The sequence below is a fragment of the Apodemus sylvaticus genome, chromosome 12 (assembly GCF_947179515.1).
Source record: "Apodemus sylvaticus chromosome 12, mApoSyl1.1, whole genome shotgun sequence".
NCBI classification, from domain to species: Eukaryota; Metazoa; Chordata; class Mammalia; order Rodentia; family Muridae; genus Apodemus; species Apodemus sylvaticus.
In genome coordinates, this window is record NC_067483.1 from 86,244,421 (window position 1) to 86,267,184 (window position 22,764).

At 44.8% G+C, this 22,764-nt stretch overlaps 1 protein-coding gene across 1 annotated transcript in view; it reads left to right on the forward strand.

Annotated features, from left to right (window-relative positions):
- The window catches only part of Kif26b (kinesin family member 26B), a 411,439-nt gene that overhangs the window by 287,011 nt on the left and 101,664 nt on the right, over window positions 1-22,764 (forward strand). Inside the window, exon 5 of the mRNA XM_052200951.1 lies at window positions 12,762-12,945. Coding sequence (XP_052056911.1) covers window positions 12,762-12,945 — 184 coding nt within the window. The remainder of the gene's footprint in view (window positions 1-12,761; window positions 12,946-22,764) is intronic.

The window sequence follows — 22,764 nt, forward strand, 5'->3', positions numbered from 1 at the left end:
AAACTAATAACTATTTAACTTAGGAGTCTCCATAGAAAAATCATTATTCCCCATTTTGCACATTGCACCTATCCACACACAATATGTCTACTAAGATTTAAAACTAGTTAGGTGTGCTGTTTACTGTGATCTGGGTCCCTTTTAGGATTTACTAGGGAATTTTAAATAAATCTTTCTTTTGTTTTGATTGATTTCTCCTTTCACTATTTGTTTCCAAATGTTTTCCATTCTATATGGCTTCATTTAATCATTTGATAATCCTTTCCAAAAATACTTACTAAGTAACTATTTTATATGACAATGAAGTAATAAGAAATATCATGAAAAGTTAGTTGAGGCCAATGAAATAATACATGAGAGGACTCTACTGTTTTGCCTTATTTTTAAATTCTTCCTTTCTTGCCCCGCCCTCCCCATCCCGCACTGCACATGCGCAGGCCTGTGGTGAAGCTGGAGGAGGGAGGTGGAGAGAGGACAACAGCGTGAGCTGCTGCAATGGAGAGATTCAAGTGGTGCTTAGTGTTTAGAGCTCAGTCTGCTTCATGGAGGTGGCTGCCCAGACTCCCGCCACCCTGTCTCCTCAGGCTACTTTATCACTTAACTGCCCCGCCCCCATAGAGATCATCAAATAAGCAAGTATGTGTGGCAAAAAGCAAAGTACAGGTCTTTGCAGCAGCTTTGATGCAAGCTTGCAGAAAGCATTTCCCCGGGAGTCTGGGTGGTCCGGGATGTCTTCTCTTCCACACCGTTTTGTGCTATAGTAATCTCACCTGTACCACCCACTCCATGGAGCCCGCTTGTGCCCTTCAGTAGGACAGAGGGAGCTGCTTCCTTGCGGCTGCTCGGGAGCAATGAACGTATCTGGCACACGCAGCTCATTGCACAACGTACCTGCCATAGCTTTTAGCCATCTGTGTGAACTCCACTCCAACCTCTCCACTCCAACCTCTTTTGACAGTAGCTAGACTGAGCGAGGCAGACTGGTAGCTTTCCTGCTGCTGTGAATAGACTACTCAAGAGAACTCTTTAAAGGACAAATGATTCAAAAAAAAAAAAAAGGACTCACGATTCATTCGGACTCACGATTCATTCGGACTCATGGTTTCAGAGGGTTGAACCTAGGTCACGTGGCTCTGTGCTCCTGCAATTGCAGTGAAACAAAAGAACTTTGTGGCAGAGAGAGAGAGAGAGAGAGAGAGAGAGAGAGAGAGAGAGAGAGAGAGAGAATATGTGAACACAGAAGAGGGGAATCAGAGACAAGATACCCTCAAGGACTAACCACCAGAAACCTACATCCTCTCTACCTAGGTGCCACATCCTAGTGTTTTTAGAACCTACCAAGATAACACCACCAGCTGAAGGCCACGCCCCTGACACATGAGTCTTTCGGAGGCATATTTTATAACCCAACCATAACAAGGGTGATGTAAGTTTCAACCTCTTAGACTTCAGCAGGGTTGCCAAAGTACCAGCAATTCATAACCCCAGCCAGGAATCTAGGGCAACCCCGCCTTGCAGCGGAAACCGGAGGGAGAGTGACCCACTTCTTCCTCAGCCCCATACAGTTGCTGTGCAGAGACCCCATGCAGGTGGTGTTCATTTGGAATGCCTTAGTTAATGATTTCTTCAGATTTCAACTGTGGTAAATAATTTTGAAAATAAAAATATGGCAGGGAAGAAAATCACTTCTAAAAAAATAAAAAGAAAATCACTCCTAGCAAATGAAACTTATATTCAAATTTAATTAACCAAGAAACCCTCAAAGCAGATAGCATGTTGCATAGCATTGACAATTAATTAGTTTTGCTCTGAAAAAAAAAACTGTAGGCATTGAGCAAAGAGTTATAGAGTAGGCTTTGTTTTCTGTGCCAACACTGCCCATTTCTAGTTCTCACACCTTGACAGCAGTTTGCAGCTTCAGGCAACACATTCTATCTGAAGTGCGTAACTCTGTGTCAGTTTTAAATTTCACATAAGCAAAATATAGAGGAATGAGCATAACGTGCTATTACTTTTATAATGAAGACTTTAGAAGTGAGCAGCAAGCCCACTTTCCAAGATAGTCTTGTGCAAAATGGAGAAGGAAGATAACTCTTAAGGAAAACTGGGAGGAAGGAACTTCCATGACTTTCAGATGGTGGTAGACCATTTAACCTTTTAACCTTACATTAGCATATGGATAAGTGATTTAGCCCAATGTAATGAAAAGATCATTAAATTCATTAGAACCTCGAAATCAGATTACTTGGACTATGCTTCTTTCTTGAAGGAATTTTAATTTTGGTTGGGCAGTCCTCATGCTGTGATAGATGCTCATACATCTTGTATGGACAGCTGCTTCTCGGCAGAAAAATGGGGTATTGCATCCTGTAAGGAGCAGCTGTAATTCACCTATGACTGTCTTTTTCTGCCTGTAATTTATAGGCACTCTAAACAACAGTATTCTAGAGATATGGTGTCTTAGTCAGTGTTCTATTGCTGTGAAGAGACACCATGACCATGGCAACTCTTATAAAAGAAAACATTTAATTGGGGCTGGCTTACATCTTCAGAGGTTTAGTCTGTTATCCTCAGGGCTGGGGAGCATGGCAGCACACAGACAGATGTGTTAGCTGAGAGTTCTGCGTCTGGATCTTCAGGAAGCAGCAAGAGAGAGACATTGGGCCTGCCTTGAGCTTTTGAAACCCCAAGGCCCACCCCCCCTAGTGACATACTTCCTCCAAGAAGTCCACACCCATTTCATCAAGGCCATATCTCCTAATCCTTCTCAAGTAGTGCTACTCTCAAATGGTCTAGCACTCAAATATATGAGCCTGTGTGGGGAGGGGATTCCTATTCCAAACATCACACATGCTTTCATTAATTCCATTCTATGTGACCAGCCAATTTTCTATTACTCATTCTTAGAGAAGATGGATATCATATTTATTAATGAAAACCATTTTACCTGGCATTGGGTGGACTGTGTAGCCTGCATTGCCAGTTACTTAGGTCTGTTGTTTACAGTTCTCAGTTGCCTTTTGAGACAGGTTTGCACAGGAACGGGTAAGAGGCTATCCGGTTTTCTTGGTACTAAGCATGTTTGGCTCTGGGCAGCTAGAAAGGTCTTCAGACAAGGGCTTCTGGGAAGAAGGGTTTCTATTAGTTTCAATGCCTGTTGCTCTGATAAAATATTCTGACAATTGCTATTTAAGTATCAGTTCCAGGTGTGGCAACCAATACTTTTGGGTCCAGGGATTGATTCAGGTTAATTGCTAATACTTCGGATTTTTATAACTTGTAAATTTCAATACAAACACATTCTCTGCTTGACTCATGGTGCCTGGTCAGGATGGATGTGGTGGCATAAGGACGATGCTTTAGAAAACCATAAAACCCCTCAGATTTTAAGAACTACTGAGAACTCCAGACTATTTAACCATGAGACCTTCATGTGTTGCTGTAACTCCCAAGGTTGGATGGATTAAGAACAGTGTGGGGGCTGGAGAGGTGGTTCAGTGGTTAGGAACACTTACTGATCTTCCTGAGAACTGGAGTTCACTTCCCAGTACCAGTGTTAGATGAGTCGCCGTCACCTGTAACTTCAGCTTCAGGGGATCCGACTCCGTCTTCGTCACCCTGTAGGTATCTCTACTCCCACGTAAGCATAAGCATGTGTTTCCCCCCACATAGAGAAAGACAGACAGACAGACAGACACACAGAGAGAATATACAGAAGTCCAGTGTGTCTCTGCTATCCCTTCAGCAAAATGCAAAGCTATCAGGCAGGTCTGGGGACCACAGAAGAAGGAGAACAACCCTCAGTGAATCTACAGTGCAGGGGGAGAGAAGGCACGGAGGCAGAAGGCCATACTTCAAACCATGATCATTCCTTTAAAGACCCACTGCTTTACAAGGCCATAGAAATAAGGACAAAGAAGAGGTGGGTGGAGATGATTTGTAAGAGAAGGATAAATGCCCAGCCCTTCTCATCCAGGGCTAAAACTCAATCCACTTTCAAGTTTCAAAAATACAACACATTTCCTGTAATGTTTTCACGTGATATTGTTGGAGGCTAATGGTCAGGCGAGCTTTGCCTCCCAGAGGTGAATGCTTATCTGAAGTCACGTCACGAATTATCTTCCTGCACTAATGAACTGGATCATTTGCATAAAATCAGAACAACTCCAAGGTCCATATGTTTTGGGGCTTTTTTGGTTTTGGTTTTGGGGTTTTGTTTTTTCAGTCTCTGGAGACATAGAAATGGACTTCCTGATGGTCAGTTAGGAAAGGTGGTGGGGGTGTGAGAGGGCACCCTTCCTGATTGCAGGAATTCCAAAATGCCAATGGTGTATTTCACGGCCCATCCAGGATGCCTTGAAACAGGTGCTATTTCACGATGAGGCATGGTTGTGCTTGTCCCACGTGGATGGCCATCTTAATCTTAACTCTATCCGGAAGGTCTGCCTTGAGCCACAAGCTCTTGCCACTCCCCTGCCTATTTATAATCTGTTTTATTATCTCTGCTCTCTGTGTCACTGACCCTGTGGATCTTCTGGGGACTCTGTGATCTGTCATGTCATCGCTCATAACTACAGAGTCTTAATCCTCCGAGCATTGAAATATTTCCGAGAAGGCACAGAAGCCCTGGCTGCACCAGACGCTTTCACATTAAATTGTAGCAGATGGAGGCGATTTGGCCGCCATGGTCCCACTCGTAGGTCAGGACCCTGTCAGGGAAGCAGGTGTGTTGGTGTGATGGCCTTGTCATTTTTCAGATGGTCCCTATCATGTGTTGTTGTCCCATTGGGTTGAATAGACCTTGAATGACCTCTAAATTTGTGTAAGCACTTCCCACCTTTTCTGAGCTTCCCACCTGTGAACACCCCTCAGACAAATCCTCAAGGTGTGCTCAGCAACATGTTCTGGGCAGACTCATACAAAGGTCAAAGGTCCTTGAACAACGACTCTGTAAAAAGTGACATCAGGGAGGTTATGGGAGAGGTATGGCAGGGTGGAGGGAACTTCGCAACAGCACTTTGTTTGAAAAAAAATGCCATAATGGTATATAGTATCTTATATGGTAAACTGAGAACTAAAAATTAATTAATCAAATAGCAAAGGAAAGTTTGTAAATTAAAAACAAACAAACAAACAAGCTGTATTGTCTCATTTTTCTGACCAGTCTTTAAGGAAAGTTCTACTCTCATGAAGCTAGTAATTCTTCAAAAATGATTAAGTCTATAGTGTAGGACTCATTGGACATCAAAGTAGATAGGCTCCAATTTCATTATCATGAGATACACTGAAGATTTCTATTTAATTGCACCACACTTCTGAAAGTCCAGCATTGCCATCTAATAAGCAGTCTACCCTTCATTATTATGTATATATAATTATGTAATATGTATATATTATGCATATATTTATCTATGATATATAATGTATGTATATTATTTATGTATCATATATGTATATATATTATATATGTGTATATATACATATACGTGTATATATAAATATATAAATCTTTACATATACACAAATATATAATTTATGTATAATGTAATATATAATATATAATAAAATATAAACTTATGTACAATAATGTAAATAATACATTATTGTGTATAAATGATGGGAAAAAATCCTTCCTAATTTTCCACATTGATTGACAGCTGGGCCTAAAACGACCTTCCTATTTAAACCAGTTAAATCTGCCCTAAGAGTACTGATACATATCAGCTTTTAGCTCTGAGTAGACCTGGCCATTGAGAATAGGAAGCCATCGCATGAAGGTCATATCAGTTCTCAGCTGATCTCTAAACCCACATTGTCGCAGTAGGAGTGTAAAGAGGTGTCGAGGAAGGATGGAGAGCCCAGAGTGTAGAATCATGCGCAGTGCACCTGCATGCTCTCCTCACAGTGATGGTGCTTAGCCCAGTGCCACATTCTCGATACGGGTTCAGTAAATATTAATTTCATCCTGTTAGGGAAGACAGTTCTTTTCCTTGAAGTAAGCACTGGGCTTACTTCAAGGAAGTACAGGAAGTCAGTGGATAGTTAAAGATGTCTGCTGGAATGCATGGCTTCGGGAAGTATGTCGTGCTGTCCTCATAGGAACAAGACAGGTAGATACGGCCTTTTGGGTTAATTTGCTACTTGAAAATTTATAAAAAGCAATTCACCTGTTTTCTGTGAAATGGAGAGGGGAGGAGAGGGGAGGACCTGTGGGGCATGAATCTCGCAAGACACACCTCTAGCCAGAAATGCCAACCTTTTCAATTCTTTTGTGACCACCTCTCCTTTTATGTCCCTGAACAATACCATTATACGTGAGTGATTTCTAAACTTTAACCTTCTCCTATCTGTGTGTCATTGAGGCACTATATAAAGGGAGCTGAAGCAGCTGGCCTCCACAGAATTGGAGCATATAAGACAGATCAGAGAGCTGCTTCTAATGATGTCAGGAGGAGAGTGCCTTTGTAGATTTACAGACACTCTAAGGGACAGCCTGCTCATTTCAAATTTCTGAAATTCTCCTAATATGAGCTACATACCCAGTTTAAGAAGAAAACAGTTTAAAATTTATTCTCAAAATAATTAAGTCTAATTGAATCCAGATTTTCTGAGTGGTTGCCAATGAGACTTTCCTAGGTGTCTGGGAGATTGTAGGAGTCTGTCTCCGTGCTGTGAGACAGGAACTCACCTGTGTCTCCACTGCCTGCTTCTTTCGCTGGTGTGCCTTTAAAGTGATTTCTACAAACCACTCAGACACTTTCGGGGACAAGATACTCCATGTGTCATGAAGGTGATTTATCAAGAATGCACTTTCTAATTTTCAGAAGAATTCCCTTCTAATTATAAAACCAGTTTGCTTTATGCCTCAGCTAGTGTTTAGGTCTGGTAGACTTTGCTGCCTAAATCTGACCCCCATTGAAAGGTAATGTGTGGTTCCTTCATCTAGAGTCAGTCTTAGCTCCAGCACTTGCTATATATCTCACTGAAGTACCACTTATTGGTCCGCCAAACTCTATAACGCTTTTATTTAGTTTCCTAAAAGAGCCTGTAAAAGCAGATAGTATTTTTTTTCTGAATCTTACTGTGGAAAAAATAAGTCTTAGAAACAGTCAAAGTGATGATGATAAATAGTAATAATAATAATAATAATAATAATAATAATATTGATGTGCCAGGCACTGCGTGAACACATAGTCAGTCAGAATTTAGGCAGTTTGTCCACTGTTACATACTTAGTATCGATATTAGTCACCTTTCTCATTGCCATGATAAAATACCGTGACCAAAGTACTTTCCAGAAGGCATGGCATGTCTGTCATGGCAGGGTGTCACACCACGGTGCCAGGAGCCTGAGCTGGTCACACTGCATCTGAAGGTAGGAAGACATTACCTCTCTTAACACAAAATGAAGTCAGCTCTAGTGGGCCTTTGGTATGTAACCTGAATTTGAACAACCAACTTCTTCAGGCATTGTGCTGGTTAATATTAGTACCCTGACCAGAATTAGAGATCTATAGTTGCCTAAGTGACCTCTCCGGGATGCCTGGGAGGGATTATCTAGTTTAGGTAGTTGAGGTGGGAAGGCCCAACTTAACCATGGTATCATCCCAGTGGCTGGGGAGGGGGGCTGGGGTACCTCTAACTCATTGGTTCAAAGTGACAGTGGTCTTTATTAGCTTTCATGGGGTCGGGGGATTGGGAATCCAGACGTGATGCCACAGGTGAGGCTTCTATCCACTGCTTGATATCTGAGAAGAAAATGTGACAAGAATCATCTAAAGGGCAATTTATTCCTGAGTCTGTCATCTGGAGACCACATGACTCTGTCCACGTGACCTGGGCTTCCTCACAGTCTTTAAAAAATCCACATTGCACTTGGTAACTCAACCTTGAAAGTCACACAACAGCTCTTCCATCACGCTCTGTGGGCCATGGCAACTTTGAATTTCCTCTCAGGGTCCAGGGGGAGGCACACAGATCCCACCTCTCAACAGTGAGTGTCAGCGATAGGTTTAAGAACATAACAGAGCCATCCTTATAAAATACCATTTCCTATGGTGGGCAGGGTATATGTGTGGATAAAATAACATTTAAACCCAAATTTAAAGGGGGCAAGGTATTGAGCCACATGCTGGTCTCCCTGAGGCGGGACTAGGAATGTGAGGTGAGAACAGAGACAAGTATGGCTGGCCTGATTTTAGTGTTCATTGCCTCATAATCAAAGGGAGCAGTGTGCAGTGGGCGAGGATAGGAAATGTGAATCTGAGGTGGTAAACGGATCTTGGGCCTAGTTTATGTTAGAAAGGGTAAAGTCTGAGGTGGATTAGGTGTTTATGTGAGATGAGGGCTGGGTGCCTGAATGGTGGGTCTGTTTCACTCTGAGACGGGGAGCAGGGAGCACGTGAGAAGCCTGCAGAAGGAGATAAGCCCTTTAGTCCTAAGGATGACAAGTCAGAGATGTTTATTGAATACTCAAGTGGGATTGCCGAAGAGGCCTTTAGATAAATAAACAGGGAGCTCCAGGGCTAAGCTGGGCAGGACACTTGAGTCGCAGGCTGAGGATGTGACCCCTGCAGCCAACAGCAGCAGCGACTGGACTGCAGACAGAAGCAGGGGCTGAGCCCCGCGAGGACACTGGAAGAGAATGGGATCTCCTGGAGGCTTAGAGGGCCAGGACAAAGGACTCGTTCTTAGGTCTGACAGGTCCAGGTTGGGGCTGAGACCGTGACAGCCATCATGCAGTTATTGGTAACCTATCTGAGCAGTTTTAGAGGGCTGGAGACAGATGCCTAACCAAAATGAGCTTCCAGAGAATGCGAGGGGAGGGCTTGGGTAGGAGGTTGACAGGTGGCACTTGCCAGGAGTTTGGATCAAATGAGTGCGGACAGCAACAGTGTTACAGCTAGCTGGGGAAATGTCATATGTGTTTGGCTGTCCTGGGGAAGAGAGAGAGAGGAGAGAGAGAGAGAGAGAGAGAGAGAGAGAGAGAGAGAGAAGTGCCTGTGTGCTGTATGGCTGGATCTTGAAGCCAGGGGAAGTGAGACATTGTAGGAAGGACACCTCTGAGTGTCATCCTCATGTGTGCTTTAGTTACAAGGAAGCCTGTTTCCCTAACCTATGGGCTACACGAGGTATGGGCAGAGGGGGCAGAGGCACAGGGTCTTCTAAGCTGTACCTTGGTACCAGCTCTGCCCCAGCTGATGGCTACAGCTATAGCCAGTCTTTACCCCGCAAAGAAGCCTTGATATACTAATAAGTACCACCTTTGATGACTCCCCCCATCCACAACACACACACACACACACACACACACACACACACACACACTTACACACTCCCTGAGAAGGAGGCAGCCTGGTTTGGAACAGCAAGAGCAGAAAAGGTGAGGGATGCTACTCAGTGGCTCCTGTCACTGCCTCCCCTCACACACCTCCCCTCACACACCTCCCCTCACACACCTCCCCTCACACACCTCCCCTCACACACCTCCCCTCACACACCCTCCCCTCACACACCTTCCCTCACACACCTCCCCTTACACACCCTCCCCTCACACACCTCCCCTCACACACCCTCCCCTCACACACCTCCCCTTACACACCCTCCCCTCACACACCTCCCCTCACACACCTCCCCTTACACACCCTCCCCTAACAACCCTTCCCTCACACACCCTCCCCTCACACACCTCCCCTCACATACCTCCCCTTACACACCCTCCCCTAACAACCCTTCCCTCACACACCCTCCCCTCACACACCCTCCTCTCACACACCCTCCCCTCACACCCTCCCCTCACACACCCTCCCCTCACACACCCCTCCCCCCCACACACTCTCCTCTCACACACCCTCCCCTCACACACCCTCCTCTCACACACCCTCCCCTCACACACCTCCCCTCACACACCCTCCCCTCACACCCCCCCACTCCCCACCACCTAAGCTGCAGGTCATTTAGGGAGAGAATCTCAGGGACCAGTAAGAGAAACACTGTACTAGTGTGGAACAGATCCTTCATACCCTTTACTTTAGATGGAAACCACTGGAAGAAAGGTCATGGAATTGTGCAAGAAGGGAGGGGGTGGTACCTTTCACTGACAGGGAGAGAAGGCATTCTGGAAAAGTACTTCTCTGCTTCCTGCCCTCCTACAGCACCATGAGTTCAGAGCCCCCTAAGTCTGGCACCTGGAGATCTATCTCCTTCCACTTGGGTCTCACTCCTGGTGTACCCTCCCCTAGGTATGTCACTGTCCTTAGAAGTAAGCCTCAATTTTGTAGCTGAGGAGAAGTAAGCTTTGAACTGATAAAAGTCGTCTGGCTACGTTTGTACAGATGTAGTTCAGGGATCTGTCAAAAACAAACCTTACAGGTACAAAGTCAAGACCAACATTCCAGATCACGGAACAAGGCTGGGACAAGGAAGCGTGGAAAGAGTGCTACGTCCTCTTGTCCTCTTGTCCTTCCGCCACCCCTCAAGGGTCCATTATGTCGCTGCTGAGAAGGCTGTGCGCCTTGTGAAATGTTGACCTGTGGAATGATGCTCAGTGCTCTTGTTTTAAGGCAGTGGTCCTCAACCTTCCTAAAGCAGAGACCCTTTAATGCAGTTCCTCATGTGGTGGTGACCCCCAACCATAACGTTATTTCATTGCTACTTCACAACTGTAATTTTCAGGCAGTGGTGGCTCACTTTTTTTTTTTTTTTTTTGCATAGGATAGAGTTTATTCAGGGCATGGGGAGGGGAGTTAAGAGAGTAGTAGAGGCAGAGAGAAGGAGAGAGTAGAGAAGTAGAGGCTAGCCATGACCACATGGAGAGGGGGGAGAAGGGAAGGGGAAGAGAAGAGCTACAGAGGTACAAGAGAGAGAACAAGAGGAGAAGAGAGGGCTTATGCCTTTAATCCCAGCACTTGGGAGGCAGAGGCAGGTGGATTTCTGAGTTCGAGGCCAGCCTGGTCTACAGAGTGAGTTCCAGGAAACCCAGTGCTATGCAGAGAGACCCTGTCTCAAAAACAAAAACAAAAACAAAAACAATAAAAGAAACAACTGTAATTTTGCTACTGTTAAGCATCATAATATAAACATTTTTGGAGAAAGAAGTTTGCCAAAAGTCTCCATCCATAGGTTGAGAACAAGTGTTTTAAAGAGGGACTTAAGCCTTTAACAAAGTTTATAAGGAAATTAAAATTCGTAGAAGAATCTGGTGTGAGCTGGCTATGGTAGTGAATGCCTGTTTTACTATCACATAGGAGACTGAGGCAGGAGGATCAGAACTCTGTGGTCAGGGACTGGGGAGATGGCTCAGTGGTTGAAATTCTTATAGGACAAAACCAAAGTTCAGATCTCCATTATCCATGTATCTTAGTCAGGGTTTCTATTCCTGGACAAAACATCATGACCAAGAAGCAAGTTGGGGAGGAAAGGATTTATTTAGCTTATATTTCCACATTGTTGTTCATCACCAAAGGAAGTCAGGACTGGAACTCAAGCAGGTCAGGAAGCAGGAGCTGATGCAGAGGCCATGGAGGGATGTTTCTTACTGGCTTGCTTCTCCTGGCTTGCTCAGCCTGCTCTCTTATAGAACCCAAGAATACCAGCCCAAAGGTGGCACCACCCACAAGGGGCCCTCCCCACTTGGACACTAGTTGAGAAAATGCCCCACAGTTGAATCTCAAGGAGGCACTTCCCCAACTGAAGCTCCTTTCTCTGTAAGAACTCCAGTCTGTGTCAAGTTGACACATAAAACCAGCCAGTACACACACACACACACACACACACACACACACACACACACACACAGAATTAAAGGCCAGTCAGGACTATATAGTAAGTCTGTCTCCTCCTCCTGCCCCCATCCAAAAACCATATATACCCTTATATTTATATAGAAAGATGTGATATAATACATCAAGAATTAATTTAAAAAGTGAGTTTTAAAAGTAAGGCTGCATGAAAGGCCTTTGTGTCACATCACTATTTGCATCTTTATGACTTTTCTATAGCAGGATTATCATGCCCTAAGCGCTACAGTGCACTTGAATGGTGAAAGAAGCAGTGTTAACAGCCAGTTACAGCCTTCCCCCCTTTTCTCCCTCCATCTGCACCTTCTGTGCTGTTTGGTTACCTTGACCCCTCCTCCTTCCCTGCACTTGCCCATAGACAGCATTTTGTACTTGAAGACATTACACAAGAGCCCTGAGGAGAGCGTGGTCTCGTGCCCTACACCTAGCTGGAGTGGATACTCTGGTCAGTTCCTCACACCAGGATACTTTATATTTCTCCAGTGCACTCAGAGAAGAAGTCTGGGGTAGTTTGTGTTCTGCTTTCACAGTCACTCCCCAGTCGGTCACCACAGGGCTCTTCATCAAATGGGCTTGGTGTTTTACAAGGTGTAAAAAAATTTAAATGATCTCATATGGTTCTTCACAGTTGGGCTTATGCCAGAGAAATGGCTGCATGGGGAGCGGGTGATTAGCAGACTAGGTATTGTGGATCCCCAAAGCTGACTGGCTTCATTCACACTCAGGCTGAGTGTTGTGGAGAACAAACAAGTCTTTGTCACTTGCGATCTTAGAGCCATGTGATTTTATAGCTCCTTTCTCCTGTCCCAATGATTACATACTTATTAATTAAGTTCCTTGTGGCGTAGCAAAGGGCTGCAGGGTACTGAGAATGAAGGCAAGAGTAATTAAAGGGGCTTTTTAAGAGAAAGGGGAAAGTGCATCTGATTATACCACCTTCTCCTCCTTATTGTCCCTGTGCAGAGCTGCCCAGAAGTTAAATCTGTCATCTAAGAAGAAGAAACACCGGCCTTCAGCTCCGTCTGCTGCAGAGGCCCCCCTCTTTGCCACCAGCTTCAGTGGGATCCTGCAGACCTCACCTCCCCCAGCCCCACCCTGTCTCCTGAGGGCTGTCAGCAAGGTGAAGGACACCCCTGGCATGGGCAAGGTAGGCACCAGCTGCTGCTCTGCCGTTCGTTCTGTGGGTGGGGCTCTGGGGAGGCTGGGAAAGAAGAGAACAACCTTGGGCTCTCATTTGCTAAGATGAGGAGAGACCAGGGTCCGAAAGAGACACAAAAAAGGTGGTTTGGAGGTACCAGCATGGCCGCTTTCTGGGATTTTATTCACCCAGGGTCAACCTCTGACTGAAAGCAACTATGGAAAAGCCTAGAAATAAACCACAGAGATGCCCAGAATAACTTTTACTGCAGTGCATTGCTACAGTCAGATCCGATTCATGTTCTTCTCTGTACCTGGTGTTTTAATGCAACTTTACGTGGGGAGGTGCCACAGAGCGGTAAGGTCTAGCCATTGCTGCTGTCCATAGACCATCTTGGCAACTAGAGACTGTAAAGTCGTCTTGGCCTCAAAAATTGAATACATTAAGTCGAGGATCTAAGTTGGGAAAGGAAATGGCTTTGCATTGTTGAACAGGACCATAAACACTTCAAAATTAAAGACTCCAAACCCAGAAGCAGAGGCTGGAGGCCCAGGGAAAACACCACGTAGAAACAAGATGAAGATATTCTTTCCTGTGGTGCTTCTGAGTCTTGCTCCCCTTCAAAGAAGTGGTGATTCCTGCTTCTGCACCAGATTACTGGTGTGAGTTCTGTGGAGTGGTTCAATAGCTTTCCAGCCAAGAAATGCAATTCGAAGTTATCACGAGGACTTAGAAAGACGCAAGGGAAGTCTGTTACAGGATATTACTGGGACACATTTATGATAACTTTATTTCTAAATGTCAACTCTTAACTCTTTCTCTCCCAAGATAAAGGTCTGCGTGAAGTAATTTGAGCTTAACCTTCAGTGGGGGAAGTAATCTGGGACTTAGACAAACATGCAGCTGGAAAGATAGAGTGTTTCTATTCATTGTTTTCGTCAGAGTACAGATATACACAGAACTGGGGACTTGACGTTGGCCTCAGGTCTTGTTTCAGAACCCAGCTGGTCATGCTGAAGAAAGCAGAGCCAAGTATATAAACTATGATTTTTACTAGGTCTTGTCCCTTTGACATCAAAACTTGGTTGTGTCCCAGTTTATAGTCTCCAGATGACCATGGTCCCTCCAGAAGGACCCTGCATCCGGTGTCTGCTCTCGCATTCTCTTCTTACTCTTTCTCCTCTTTCCATCCAGCACCCCTAGTACCACCGTTTCAGAGGGAAGCCCTTACTTCATAATGCCTTCCCCCAAAGTAAACCAATTTTAAAATGAGGTTAGATGGAGCAGTGGTTAGTGTAATAGAAAGCCTCCAGTTTTAGAAAATTCCATGGTATTTCTCATCAGATGAGTATCAGCTGAGAAAAACTTTCAAGTCCAGTGGTAAAGACAGATCTTAGGCGGCAGTCTGTCAGGGCTGTTCCATCTTCACACGGTGTGGAAGGCAGTAGAGAACGCAGACTAGCCCAGGATGTCCCTCCCAGAAAGAGAGTCTGAGGGGCAAAACCACTAAGAAAGGGCCATGATGTCTACACAGGAGACATGGTAGCCATGGGATGAGCTTAGGGTTGTGGGTCTCAGTGACTGCAGGTGTCCTTCTTTAGTTGGGGAAATACAGTGTAAGGTGTGTCCCATCAAAGGCAGGGCTAAGTGTGCAAGGACGTTTGTTTTGTTAATGTGTTGGGACCCGGATGTCAAAGGCATACCACAGGACAAGGTGAAAGCTCTTGCTTCTCAGCAACATCCTGCCCTAAACATTGATGTGGTGTCTCTTAGAAAAGGTGCCAGGTGACTTGGCCATCGCAGGAGACTCATATATTCCACTGTGGCCCCATTTACAAGAAATGCTGCCTTCATCTCTGACCCTGGCCTGACACCATCTGTGTGGATCTTTCTTGAGGTAGGCCTAGGCCTAAGCCGTCTGTGTAAGGTCTCCTGTTTCCTTTATCCACATCCCTAAAGTACTCCATGAAATTCCAAGATGCAGGTGACAGAGCACTAAGGCCAGGTGACAGGGTACTAAGGCTAGGGAGCAGAACAGTGGAGAGAGTTCTTTCAGCCAGCAGAGACCGGGCACTTGCCGAAGAACAATCTGGATATGCAAGAGCACAGGGATAATCTGGATTTCACTGCATGTAGCATGTATGTGTAAAGAGCCTTCTAATACATATCCATTCCGGGCACTATAGCTATCAGATCATAAATGCAGCATTTGATATTAAAGGTATTATCCATCTCTCTCATTTGTAATTCAGAAATGCCACCAACGACCCAAGTTTGCTATGAAAATATCATGGGCATATGCTGGTGAGTCACAGGAGAGGTGCTGTGGCTTTTATCTGATTGGTGGACACATGGCAGGCGAGCCCTTCCTCTGCTTGTGATGACCCTTGAGGAGCAGTGATGGGGAGGGAGTGACACTTGGAGGGAATATGTCCTCTGAGAGGTGGTGGTAGGATTCTCCTTGCTGTGTTTGAAGTAGAGGAACTTGATTGGATTGCCTAAAACCACTTTGTGTTCCAAGCCTGACCCTAAGATGCCATCTTAGCATCTTCAGCTCCCAGCACGGCTCCTGTCACATAGCAAGTGTTTCCTGAGTACCTACTGTGTGTCAGGTGCCGCATTGACAGGCAGAGGTGAGTGCCTGTCCTCATGTCACTTAAACCTAGTGTCTTCCTCCAGGAAGTCAAAGAAATGTCACTGATTCAGACCAATATGAGGGACCTTGACTTAATGGAAAATCATAATTACTGACTTAACATGGCTGTAAGATGTCCAAAGAACTAACTACTATTAACTAGCTTTGTAAAGACCTTCTTAATAGACAGATTCAAGTGATTAGTGGATCAAAGCAGCTTAGCCCTCATTTATATTTCATTGATTTGGCTTATATGTAAATGATACTTATAATCTGTTTGAGAATGGTTCCTTCTCTCCTAAGTAAGTAAGCGCTCTCTATGAAATCTGTTTACACAATTAATTAGCAGGTGTGTTCAAGGTTCATTTCTTAGCGTGTCACGATGTAATGACAGACCTCTTCATGTGGGGTCGCAAGTTTCTATAGAAAAGTCTGTTATCTGTGTAGTACTTGTGTTTTCTTGTTCTGTGGCTACATTTAAAGCAAGGCCAGGGATGGCCACTGTCACTCTTGACTGGTGACAGTCCCCTTGGAATCCAGTTGCTTCTCCCTTCCCTGGTGAGTAACTGAAGGGAGCTGAATGAGGTGTGAAAGGAATGTGAGACTTCTTTTCTCTTGTAGCCCCCAGGAATGTCTCAAAACAGTGGTAGTCTGTGGGTCATACCGGTCCCTCCTATCCCTCAGTGTGTTCTGCCAGAAGTGGAAACTTCCTATAGTGGATTCCAGAAGCAAGGGGCGAAATCACACGTGGTTTTAAAAGAACCATAAAGAAACCAGATATAGCAAGTGTGAGGGGGAATTATGGGAAACAGCTGGGGACAGGTTGGGTGGCTTCCCATGCTTGAGTCACTAGGCAAGTAACCTTAGAGACTCCCAGTCCTTTGGTTCCATAGTAGAGCCATTGATGGAGGCTGGACATGGGGAAGTCAAATGCCCATCTCAACGCAGGTTCTTACCACAGGAGGATTAGTGCTCAGCCCAGCCTCCATGCAAGTATGCACTTGCCAACTTTCTTTTTTCTTTTTTAACCATCCTGTGCCCACCTAGCCTAGTTTGGTAGGAGGTAGGCTGCCTGGGGCTCATTAGTTCATTAAGAGTACAGGCCTACCACTGCCCATGGCCAATCGGCTGTAACCTTGCAGTTCTTTACTGAGAGTTTTTCTCTCTGAACAACCATCCAAATGTGGACAGCTTGCTGGAAGTGTGGAACTGTGGACTTCCTAGGGCAACAAAGGCCAGAGCCATTAATCTGTTCTCCACTGTCCAAATTCAGTGATGGCTTGCTTTAACCTCTGATAATCCCTGGGCACACAGACACACAGACACAGATACACACACACAAACATGCATAGGCACACGCACACACACACAGCACTTACACAGACACAGAGAGACACACAACACACACAGACACATACACAGACACACACACACACACACACACACACACACACACACAAAGGCAAGCACACACAGCTCATGTCACCAGGTTTTCTGTTGTCTCTTTTTAGTTTCAGCTCTGAAGTTTTCTTTGTTTTGTGTATAAACTAATAACCCAGAAAAGGAAAACTGTCATGAGTGTGTTTGTTGGGACTCTGGTCTTTTGTGCATTTACTGACACCTTCAGGGTAGAAGTCCTTCAATTACTGGATTCTTGTAACACTATAGAAGAAACAATTCTTGCCCAGTTGGTGTCCTTTTTATAAAGAGAGGATAGCAATAAGATTTAAATTAAGGTAAGACTTCCCTGAAGGTGCTAACATAGCTATTGCTCATTTATTTAACAAGAAGTGGCAAGCACAGCTTCAGGAACCGATTTCAGGTCCATATCAAGTAAAAAAAAAAAAAAAAAATCTCCTGCCTTCCAGTCCAAGAAGGTCCAGGTCATTTAAACACATGCAAATTCTCCTGCTCTCATTACCATGGCTGCCCTTCCCCCATCCTAAAGCTCTTATCAGGGAGAAGAACAAAGATTTGATTGAGCCTGGCTTTAAAATTCATTTCAGTATATATGAAATAAAACATCCAGATGGGACGGGAAATTCTGGATCCCGGCAGTCAGTCACCGTCACTACTCTGTCTTCAGTACAAATGACAGGGAAAGTGAACCGTGACATTGCTCCTATTTTTGGTGTACAGTTGAGGAAAAAGAAGAAGTGGGCCTGGCTGCATAAATAATACACATTCATCACCACGGCTCACCTGATAGCTCTATAAATTAAATTGTTAGCTCTGCTGGGAAATAAACCTGTGTGACCTTCTACTCCCTAATTGCAATTATGCCTTTCTATGCTAAGTTGATTTTGGTTGCTTCAGCTGAACTCACAGAGTTGTGATTGGTTGGGTGGTATCTTAGGGTTTTACTGCTATGAACAGACACCACGACCAAGTCAACTTTTATAAGAACAACATTTAATTGGGGCTGGCTTACATGCTCCGAGGTTCAGTCCATTATCATCAAGGCAGGAACATGACAGCATCCAGGCAGGCGTGGTGCAGGAAGAGCGAAGAGTTCTACATCTTCGTCTGAAGGCAAACAGAAGGAGACTGGCTTCCAAGCTGCTTGGACAGGGTCTTAAAGCCCACGCCCACAGTGACACACCTATTCCATCAAGGCCACACCTTCTGATAGTGCCACTCCCTGGGCCTAGGCTAGTCCCCCTTCAGACAACACATACCGTTCACATTCTGAATCTTCGGAAAAGTCACTTGTTGAGCCCCGTGCATTTTATGTGTAAGGAAACTAAGGCACAGGAACGGGAGGGATTTGAGTAGCCACCCACGGGGAGAGACGCAGGCTGAAGTTTTGGAATGAAAACCTTAAATCAAGAGTTGGAATTCACATTAAGGCAGCCTTCATCTGCTTCCCAAATCTGTTATTTTTCACCTCAAACCTACTGGCTCTGTATTTTTAGGTGAATGAAAAATGGTGTGTGTGTCCATGTGCATGCGTGCCCGTGTACATCCATACATGTATGTAAAGAGCATTTTTATAAATGGACTTTTGACAAGCTAGCAACCATTCTTGTGACTGGGGATGGCCTTGGAGCTTCTCAGGATCCCTGTAATTCCCAATTAGCACTGCGACTTGTAAAATGAAAACATGAAGTAACATTAGGAATTCTCTCTGGAATAAATGTCACTGTTTCAATTAACCAAAGAGCACTATAAGACGCATCATAAGGCCAGGCCAGGACTTTTTATCAGTCTTAGTCCAAACCTCACCTTTTATCAATCTGAGCACAAATTAGGCAATTGTCGACGTCAAAAGGATGGCAGCTTTGTTTTATACTCACATTCCTAATGTCTCAAAACCTGTATCCCTCACCGGTGGCTGAAAATTAATTACAATTTGCTATAATTGTCACACTTAGGTGGGATTGCTACCAAGGTGTTATAAAGGAAGTGGGAAGTATAACACTGCACGGGTTGGCAAGTTTGTCTTGGTACCTGACCTGCTAGTGGACGCTGTGCTTGCCTGTTGCTGATTTGCATCAAATGGAAAATATTTTCAGACCTTCCTGATGCTTCAGTGAACTACAATGTATCATTAGGGATGTGAAATAATTTGGCATGCATTTTTTTTTAAAAGCAAGATATGTGTTCTTCAGATTGTTAAATAGTTACTGAAATCAAAAATCCCATCTCTGCTCAGAGCCACGTTAACCCGCAGGGTCCCTCCCCGTGGCTTTGAGCTGAAGCTCTGTTCTCCAATCTGTAATGATGACTTCTAAACAGAAGCAGTCATTGGATTTGTCCTTCCAGATAAAGCTTCCAAAAACAGTGATATTCAGGAGCATTTTGGAAGTGTTAAGCTCAGATTTCCCCCGAAGCCACTCTCCCGTTCCCTTGGTTACCTGTGTCCCATGCCACAACCAACAATTCAGATAGCAATGTTGCCATGTGGGGCTCAGGGGAATATTTTTCACTAACAATGACTGTGAGCAGGACTGTAAATACTAGGCCAACTATAGCTAATCAGAGGGGCTTTTTGCTTCGTGCTTTGTTTCGTTGCTGAAACCATAGTAAAATCAATGTCCATTTCTAACTGAGAGCTGGTTGTACCTTCAGCTCTCTTGGTCCAGAGCATGAGGTTGGGAGCATTGTGCTGTACAAGGAGAGCTCCTGTGTCCCACATGTGGCAGGCTCCTAGGCCGCCCTGGCTCATCACCAGGGCCTCACAATGAAAGTTCTCCACCTCCATCCCAGAGCAGTGCCACCTAAGCTGCATTTGAATCCTTACTATACATTGCAGTTGTCACAGCAGAGCAGCGAAGGCTACCTGTGGGTGAGAGGGCAGACAACTGAGACCAAGCAGCAAGTTCAGCTCAGCAGACAGAGCCTGTTGGTACTGATAGCACAGTGGGTGCCAACGGAGGAAGTGCCACCAGGAACTCACACTGGAGAAGGATAGTTTGGCCCCATGGAGAGTTCTGAGTTGAGAATACTGGATCCATGGCATAGGCAACTTAGAATCTCAGCTTCTGTTCAAAGAGGCACACTGTGAGGTGGATGAGCACCATGAGTTCCTGTTGCTACTGTAGGATAGTCTGATGAACCGCAACAAGGAGGAGAAAGAGCTGATATGGACCACAGGACCTCACAGTAGCAGATGGGAAGCGGAGAGAGAAGGGGGAGGGGCAGACAGGAAGTAGAGTCAGATTACAAACCCTCAAAGCCTGCCCCTGGTAACATACTTCCTCCAGCAAGACTCCATCTCCTAAAGGTTCTATAGATTTCCCAAATAATCTACAAATAACTAACCAGGGACCAAGTATCCAAATATACAAGCCTACGGAGGATGCTTCTGAGTCAAACTAAAACACAGTGTGTGGAAACACTTCTGGGAGAGAGGCATCTCTAGGGGGCCATGCCTGTCCTTGGTCTATCCTCGGCTCACATCTCTCCCATCATCAATCATAGGGCCTTCTGACCCATCTACTTCCCAGACATGATCCATTTTCTGCATCATCTCGTGTGTCCCTGACTTTTCTGTTTTGCCCATGAACTACCACCATGTTTGTTTGGGCTTCATGTGTGTGGTTGATTTCTAATGAGTCTTTAGCCTATATTGACATAAGAAACAGTTCTCACCTCGATGGAACCAAAAAGATGGAATATTCTGGAGCCAAATAAGAGTGACCCTGGTCAGGAAATATAATTTCAGGTTCCCTAGATACCAGGTTCTAACATGGTGTCAAGTCTATGGGGCTTTCAGTGACAGAACAAAGAAAGTCATGAGTCTCAACCATTTTCCAGTGTGTTGGCGAGGAGAGAGGGTAGGTGGCTCACAGAGAAGGACCTCAGCTAGAGTCCACAGATACTGTCTGATGGCATCCTTAGCTCTTCAACCAGTGGGAACTAGGATTCTGCTTATACATTCCAAAGGATTTACATAATGGTCACAGAGATGTCAGGCTCCATACAGAGGAGGGTGGCGGATGGCCTAAGATGCCCCAAGATAACTTGACTCTAGATTTGCAACACACCAACATCTCTTCCCCACTAAAGCTCTGATCTGTCAATCAGCCTTTGGAGTCATAGCCTTGCAGGGATCCATGTTCACAGCCCCTTACAGGTTTGGATCTTGGTTGACTGATATTTCTCCCTGTCCCCAAGAATAGTTATGTGTACCCAAGCTGCACATCAGCCATATGCTCGGTAGTAGTGTGTTCTGGGTGTGGCTTCTTCCCTGAAAGTTGACATTCTACGAACTTCGTCCTTGGTCTTGCCATGTTGAGAGTTGGTAGATTGGTTAAGACATGGGGCTTAATGGAAGGTAATGAGGGCACTGGGGCTGTCACTTCAGGGACAGATTGATGGAGTTTGGTCCCTTACAGCAAATTATTGTTGTTGTTGTTGTTGTTATATTAAAAAGGGAAGCATGGCCCTCAGATCTACCTGGATTCCTGTTTGGTTGTATAATCTGTCTAGACTCTCAGGATCTATCTGCCACGTTGTGATGTAGCCAGGAGTCCTCAGACTCAAGGCAATGTTGAAGCTGCCATTTTTAACCTCCAAGCCTCAAATGAAGTAAAGATCATTTTCTTTGTAACGTGCACAGCCTCAGATATTTTTGCAGCAAGAGAAAACAAGCTAAAATAGGCATATAGAACTTCCAAAATTAGAATATATGGAATATAGAGCATAGCGGTCATATGTGATAATGCCCTCTGCTTTTACCTTTATAAACCCATCCTCCATCCATCCTCTACCCATTCACTCATTTATTCATTCATTTATTCATTCATTCATTCACTTACTCAGTTTTGTATTCCATATTTTCTAAGTGTCAAGTTACTTTTGGGAACACTCAAATAAATTAAAAAAATTTTCTCCCTCCTTATGGATCCCAGAAACTGCTATCCTAAAGAGTTAAAAAATCATGCAGTAGGTAGACAACTCAAACTAAAAATACCTATTATTGTTATCACCACTCTGCCTTATCGTGGCAAATGAGACCAGAATTTATGCAGGGTAATTGGCTTCCTGGCTCGTCTTCTGCCCTGTTCCTTTTTACTGAGGACAGCATGGTATCCCTGAGGCTGCTCATCATGGTGTGGTGACAGCCGGCCATGCAGACATCAGGGAAGGCTTGACTTCACTGTCTTGAACGTTTACATATGCTGCCTGTGCACAGCGTCCTGAGTCAGTTTGTGTGGTGGAGTCCCAGTGATGTATAAACATTTTTGTTCATCCAAGATTGTTCAAGAGCACACAAACATCACTTGCTTAAGACCATGTCCTCTGAAATAGCAAGAGGAAGTGGAACTTTGCTGAGGGGTCACTGTGAGGGGCTTCGCTTGAGGTCAGGTCATAGCCCTCTGCTATTCTTGGTCATGGCCGTCCATCTCTGAGGCACCTCCTGCACAGTCCATTCTTTTTATACGCTATGGGGATTGAACTTGGGTCCTTGTGTTCTCAAGGGCAGGCACTTTACAGACTGCTGAGTGCACTTGAAATCCTGAAGCGATTGCTGAGCCGTTGCTAATGGATAAACACAGATGATGTTGTAGAGATTCCCTTGGGGAGTAAATTGTGGAAAATCCCAGACACCCCTCAGCACATTCCCAGTCTGTGAACTATTTCTCAAGAGCTTGGGATAGCACCCTGAGGCAGGTCCAGCATTATGTCAGCCTGGACTTCAATTCATTGGTGTTGATGAGGCTCCAAGGACTAGATAGCTTCCATTG